Below are 7500 nucleotides of genomic sequence, written 5' to 3'. Positions count from 1 at the left end.
TACACGAGTATTGAATCTCATTGAAATTGGAGAACTGATCGTTCTCGTTCGTTTTAGCTCCAACCAGAGCTATCGTCATCATTCGACTACGGCTTATACGCATTTGGAATCGTCGAGTGAATGCATATATAATTTGCAAGCTTCATAAAAACCTTACTGCTATTAGTGTTGATAAAAAGTAAGAGAGAAAGAAAAAGTGAGAGAGCGAGAGAGAGAGAGAGAGAGAGAGAGAGAGAGAGAAAGTCAAAGAACGAACGAAATTAACGTGCATATATATATATATATATATATATATATATATTTACGTACGCCCTTTTTTGTACATAGTAAGACCCTAAGGAGATTTCAAATAAGTAGCAACTGGTACACTACGAGATTTTGTGTACTAAGATATATATATATATATATATACATATACACACACAATATAAAGGTTCAGTGAATGAGTGAAACATATGGAGGGGGTAAAGTGCAGGGAAAATCTTTTTCGCTTCGTCTCTGACTTCCTACGATTTTTTATTTTACCTTTGACGAGGAGAACAAGGAGAGTATGAAGAGCGAGCTTGCGAAAAAGAGAAATGAAAAAAGAGGAAACAGAAAAGAAGAGAGAGAGAGAGAGAGAGAGAGATTGAGAAATGGTGAAAGAAGGAAAAAGGAAGAGAAAAAGAAAGAGAGAGAAAGAGAAAGAGAGGGAGGGAGAGGGAGAAGATCGAAAAGAAGGGGGATATGTTTGAATTCGCCCACGTGCAGCTGCTGAGTGACGTCACGACCTATGCGTGGGTGTATCGCTAGGGGAAAAAAGAGGAAAAAAAAGAAGGAGAAAGAGAGAGAGAGAGAGAGAGAGAGAGAGAGAGAGAGAGAAATTAAAGTAGGAGTAAGAAAAAAACGTAAGAGAAAAATTGTTGGGATGACAGGAAAGGAGAGGGAGATAAATAAATAGATAGATAGATGACCGAAACTGACAAAAAAACATATATATATATACATAGAAAGAGAAAGAGAGAGAGAGAGAGAGAGAGAGAGAGAGAGAGAGAGAGGGAGGGAGACGTCTGCAAGGATCAATGCAACGAACGACGAGGAGACTAAGAGTGCAGAACATGAGAATTCCCGCAGGATATCGAACGGTATGCCGTGATGCACGATATCGGGTAATACGATCGAGGATATCTCGCGTGCCGAACGAACGATACTGTCTACGTTCTTCTCTACACATGGTGAACTTTGACAAAATCGAACTACCAAAGAATTGTGGGAAGAAAGAGAGAGAGAGAGAGAGAGAGAGAGAGAGAGAGAGAGAGAGAGAGAGAAGGAAAATCATTTGAAATGAAAAAAATCTTCGAAGAATGGACTTCTAAGAATGATATTAAATGCCTGAATATTAAAATTTCTTTCGTATATTTCAACAATTCGAATTATGTACAATCAAATGCAAACGACCCTTGAAAAATAAGGGATTACGATTGATTTTATTTTGATGTGCGGTCGGTAATATAGAAAACGATTTTACCATTTGCACACACTAATAGATACATACGTATGTATGTATGTATGTATGTATACATTTTCTAAAGCACCCCTCTAACAACCCTAGACAGAATTTCGTATCGATTAAGGGAGAAAAATTTCGTGGAAAATTTTCCTACCTTAGATATATCTATATGGTATATATATATATATATATATATATATATATATATATATATATATATATACGTAAGAATAAAAAAAGAAATTTTCCCGCGATTTTAACGGGAATTATACGTCGCGCAAAATGGATTACATTATATATTATATCGGACGACCTTCGATGTGTCGGTGAAAGGAAGGAGAAAAAAGAAAAAAAATAGAGAGAGAGAGAGAGAGAGAGAGAAGAGAAAAAAGAAGGTATATTAAATAAAGAACGAGGAGGGTTACAAAGGTAGTCGAAGAGAGCGTGGAAGAGTTTATTCCTGTCTTCGATGTACACCTATCTCTCTCTCTCTCTGTTTCTCTACCGACGATGCGCACCTGGATGAATCGGTTCACGGTTCGCCGATCTCGAGTCTAATCAACTGTAAAGCACGTACTACATATGTACGTATGTACGTGTATATATAATACATACATATGAGGACACGGTTACCTACGTACACGTCGCCTCCTCCATTGTCACCTCCACTATTTCTATTATGTCTCTTTCTCTCTCTCTCTCTCTCTCTCTCTCTCTCTCTTTGTATCCTCTTTATCTATCTTCATTTAGATCGTCGATGCAACAAATAATTGATCATCTACTAATTAGAAAATATCTTATTAGATAATTACATCTATTTATTTACTCGTACCTATACGGATCTATTTAAACGATTAAACATTAGAAAAATTCAAAGCAACGTATAATAATAATAATATATGGGATACCATAGATTTTTCTCGAGGACGCCATAGACTTTTAATAAAATTCTTTAAATCGTTGATAATACGAGTCCTCATATGATACGAATATGATACGATACGATACTATATAAAACTCGCGATTGCATTGTATATCTTCATTGTGTATAATGTGTATGTATATGTGTATGTACGTGTATCATGTTTGTGTGGAGGATACCACACGATCGATAGAAACTTGTCTTCGTGTCGCCCTACCTTCGATCAAACTCCATGCAAACCACGAACGAATCCTCTTTCTCCCTTTCCCCTCTCTAACATCATGACTGCACGTGCTCTTTCTCTATTTCTCTCTCTCTCTCTCTCTCTCTCTCTCTCTTTAACTATCTATCTATCTATCTCGCTTTCTCTCGAAAAAGAGACCCCCCATGAAACCACTTGTAAATTCAACTTTCTCGATTCTACAAATTTTTTCTTTACTATTACTATTACTAATACTATCTCACATTATCAATTCGAATCATCTTCCTACGATATAATCAATACACATGCACACACATATATACATATATATGTATATATACATATATATATATATATATATATATATATATATGCGTGTAATGTATAAATATCATTGTTGATATGATATTTTTTAAAAGAACAAATATCGAGTATGAAAAAAGTTCTATGGAAGATTTTCTATTGATATCATCGAAGGTATAGAGATAAAGACAGGGAAAGGGAGAGGGAAAGGGAGAGAGAACACAAACCAATAACGACCCCCACTGAAAGTTTATAGACTGTGAGAGAGCGTTGATCGGTCGATTACGCTTTCCTTCCTCGGCTTGGCTGCCTGTAAATATATCGTGATACAAGTGCAGCCGTTCTCTTCGTAAACTAGATACTCATTGACACGGAATGGCCATGCTTTTCCCGTGCACCTATTTTCAAGGGCGACGCTGACCCCCTTAGGTGCTAACATATACGAGTACGTTCTCTCTTTTTCTTTTTCTTTCTTTCTCTTTTTGTCTCTCTCTCTCTCTCTCTCTCTCTCTCTCTCTCTCTCTCTCTCTTTATTGTGTGCGATCTCGACAACGATTTTCGTCCTTCGAGTCTTACGAAAATCGTAAACATCGAGAGAGAGAGAGAGAGAGAGAAAAAGAAAAGGAAAAAAAAACACTGAAAATAGACATAGAGAGTGAGTGAGAGAGAAAATACAATGGCCGTCCGTATATAAATATCCGTATACTAGAGTATTTTCGAATATTGAAAATATTCCCTCGAAAGATTTACTTGAGCTTAATTATTTATCGATTGTTCATTTCTCCTTTAACGTTTATCTTCGTACGATAAACAAACTATATATACATATATATGTATAACGATTTCGATGATGATAATTAATAATAATAATAATGATAATAATGATAATAAGAATAATATTATAATTCGACGGTGCGATTAATAATAATAATTAAATCGATTAAAAGAGATTCATTTTAATGATTATTACGAATGGACTCACCCTTCTCGGACTCGTCAGGCTCGTCGCTACCACATTCTGGCGTACTTCGTTCTTCCTCGCTGCTACTATAACTTCTTTGTTGCTGAAGAGTACTCTGACCTGAGGCAGTTGATTGAGAGGGATGCGTACCTTGCGCTTGATGTACCACAGTATGTTGTTGCGAGGGATGTACCGGTCCACGCGAAGGACCGGTCTCTGTCCCTGATTGACCATACGCCATTGCAATGTCAGAGTTCTGATCCTGTCAGAAGTAACAATATCATTTCCAATAATGTAATTTTATTACCATCTGTTCATATCTTTTCTTTCTTTCATTCATTGTCTCTGACAATTTTTATTTAAATATTTCAAAACATTCGACATTAATATTAATCTTCATTTCATTATACAATCCAATATATATATATATATATATATATATATATATATATAAATCCAATATATATATGTATACATGTAGAAAGAGAAGTAACAGAAAATCATTAATATCATTGTAAATGTAATTAAATCGGATAAAAAATCGATTAAATAATTACAACGTACCTATGTGGAATGTCATTGGGTCACATAAAATATCATTCTCGTCCTTTTATTAGTCTTCCGTTCATATAATTAATGCTTTCGAATCGAAGAGAGTTAATAAAGTTAGAGATTAATATATCCAATATTAATAAAGCGTGAATAAGCATTTGTTTGTCGTTTAAAAATATCTAAAAGTGAATTAATGTTAAGAAGAAAAAGAAAGAAGGCTCGCACTCGTCGAAGCGATCGTAATAAGCTTTAGTATCCTATACAATCGTCAAACATCTACTGAACGCGAATGTCGTGTGTGTCCCGGTTAGTATCGTGCCAAATAAATAGAACGCGATCCGATAGCTGGGCGATATATAAACAGACATCTGTTTATATTGCTCTCGGACGTTGTCCTTTGTAGTTTGAATTCGTGCTCGTTCGTTCGTCCACAGATACATACAAATACAGATAAATACAATTACATACGCAAGCGTCATTCTTTAACTAGCACGCTTTGGGATGCGTTATTGCGTTCGTCAATTAAAAGAGAGAGAGAGAGAGAGAGAGAGAGAGAGAGAGAGAAGGAGAAGAGAAAAAAAAAGGAAAGAAGAAAAGAGAAAAAAGCGTAAGAAGAAGAAGAAGAAGAAGTAGAAGTATAAAAAAAGTAGAAGAAGTAGAAGAAGAAAGGCCATGCGATTATTGGGGAAGAGAATAAACGAACCTGATAGATCGGTCGTTGCCTCGGATAATTTTGTGGATGTTGTCTCATGAGACCGTCGATTTCACCCCTGTACAGACTAGGATCGTCCTCGGGGTAGGCTCCAGGATGTCTTGGAGTTTGTTGAACGGGATACGAACCAACGACTACATGGGGTGTCGGTAGACTTCTCGAATGAGGTGAAACAGACATCTCTACTCCGCTATCACTTGTGGACACCCGACGTCCTGGAACCTGCGCTTGCAAAGAGCACATTTTTCCTTTTTTTATTATCCGACGTCTGATTCTCCCCGACGATAATGGAAACTTTAAGGTGCGCCGATCGAGAACATACGTTCTCACAATCGTTGAAAGTTGGTAACTGAGGCCGATCTCGTTGAGTTTTATCCTGAGCTAAGCATTACATTTAACATGACTATCTCTCTCTCTTTCTCTCTCTTTCTCTTTCTATCTTTCTCTCTCTCTTTCTCTCTTTTTCTCCATTGCTCTAATATTAAGCGTCGCTTTAACCCTTTAAGACCTGAGAATCGCATAGCATTGATCCTACTATAAAATGAATACGCTAAACAATATAATTAATATAATGATAATGATAATGATAATGATAATGATAATGATAATGATAATGATAATGATAATGATAATGATAATAATAATAATAATAATAATAATAATAATAATAATAATAATAATAGCAATCGAGAGAATGTTTGTTATCGTGCTGTTCATTCGTGCATCGAATTGTGTTTTGTAAAATCGTGCGAGTACCATTTGGACGCTTACGAATTCTCGTGCCAGGTGTGTTGGTCTATAACCATATCCGGTGTCTCGTGTTCGCCATTAATCAAGCCCCGAGACTGAGTCCAAACGATTACGTAATCAAGGATCGCGAAGGTGTTTGCGGAAGGTGTAGAATACTAGGTACCTATGTGTTCTCGCAGGGTGTCCTTCGGGCAGGCGATTAAAGGGTTAAAAGCATCGGATAATATGTAAATGTGGTAAAGCACACCTGCTCTTGCTGGGAATACTGCCTTTTGAGCAGACTTCCGCTTCTTTGCAGCAAAGGCAGGTTCTCCTTCTCGGCTGCGCTGTGCGCCCTCTCGAGTTTCGGCCTCTTATCCTGAGTTTGGTCCACGAGTCCCGGAGGACCACCCACCTGCATGTCCTCCTGCATTCGTGGCAGCATCGCGTTGTCCGCGGCACCGAGACCTGCCTTCGTCATCGTAAGGACCTCTTGCTTCTTCCGACAGAGGATGCACACCCATATTTCCTAAATTTATCGAACATACTCGTTAACGATTATATTTCATTCATTCTCTCTCATCGATGAAAATCTTTTCCACGCTTATAAACTCTCCTACGATCGATTCTAAAATCTCTCGAGAAATCTCATAGGATTCTTCTAATAATGATGCCTAAATTCGAAATCAAATCAATTCGTTTGGATCGTGGGCCTGATCCTAAATCTAATATCGCCACAAAAAAAAAAAAAAAAAGAAAAAAAAATAGAAAAAAGAAAACAGCAACAACAATAAGAATGAGAAAAATTAAAGGAAAGAATCCCTTTATGGATCTGTGCTCTCCTACATTAATATAATTTTTATTTTCTTATTTTCTTTTTTTTTTTTTCATTTTTTTATTTTTTTTCTTTTCTTTCTTTCGAATAAAGAAATTGGAATTGCGATCGATGTACTGTTGTGCTGTTACTATTTAAAAAATCATAGTATCAAACGTGAATGATGTATGTCATTTCAACTTGGTAAGATCTTAATTGGGTGCGTATATTGCGTTGAGCAATATGCGGTATCCAGTGAGGCGTCATGAACTACACTAGTAAAGTCATAGGGTGGTCGTTAGGGGGTGGTTTTGTGCGATAAGCATGCGGCACCTGGTGGTAGTTCTCGAACTACTATAGACTGGAATCGAGTGACGAACGTTAACGGTGTGGCGCGTACGACAAATTGGAAAACTCGTGTCACGCGTTCTCATGAAACATTCTCGTATGCTCGTTTATTAATACAAATTATCAATTATCTAGAAAAAAAAAAGAAGAAAAAAGAAACGTCTAATAATTTAACGCAAACGATCGATTTATAATATCTAGAACAAATTGATTTGAATTTGATTTCAACGGATGATGCAACTCCAAGGAAATATATATATATATATATATATATATATATATTTTAAGGAAGAGATAACTGGATAAAAAATATTGATTATTCACTTACACGGAAAAAAAAGAGGACAGAGATAAATCGACGAAGAAATCCAATAAAAAAAAAACTATCGTACTTGTGGATACACTCGCGTAAAGCGTCGAACGCACTCTTGCACTCTTCCTTTTGTCACTTACTTTTTTCTTCCTTTT

General features: G+C 36.4%; 1 protein-coding gene across 1 annotated transcript in view; it reads right to left on the bottom strand.

Moving 5' to 3' along the window:
• Rim (Rab3 interacting molecule) overlaps positions 1-7500 on the bottom strand; it is a 95411-nt gene that overhangs the window by 68616 nt on the left and 19295 nt on the right. Inside the window, exons 4-6 of the mRNA XM_085655393.1 lie at positions 6139-6399; positions 5133-5363; positions 3899-4139 (exon numbers count right to left, since the gene is read on the bottom strand). Coding sequence (XP_085511519.1) covers positions 3899-4139; positions 5133-5363; positions 6139-6399 — 733 coding nt within the window. The remainder of the gene's footprint in view (positions 1-3898; positions 4140-5132; positions 5364-6138; positions 6400-7500) is intronic.

This window comes from Vespa mandarinia, chromosome 2 (genome assembly GCF_050613455.1).
Source record: "Vespa mandarinia isolate Hongniang chromosome 2, ASM5061345v1, whole genome shotgun sequence".
NCBI lineage: Eukaryota > Metazoa > Arthropoda > Insecta > Hymenoptera > Vespidae > Vespa > Vespa mandarinia.
This window is presented reverse-complemented; position numbering and strand designations above follow the sequence as displayed.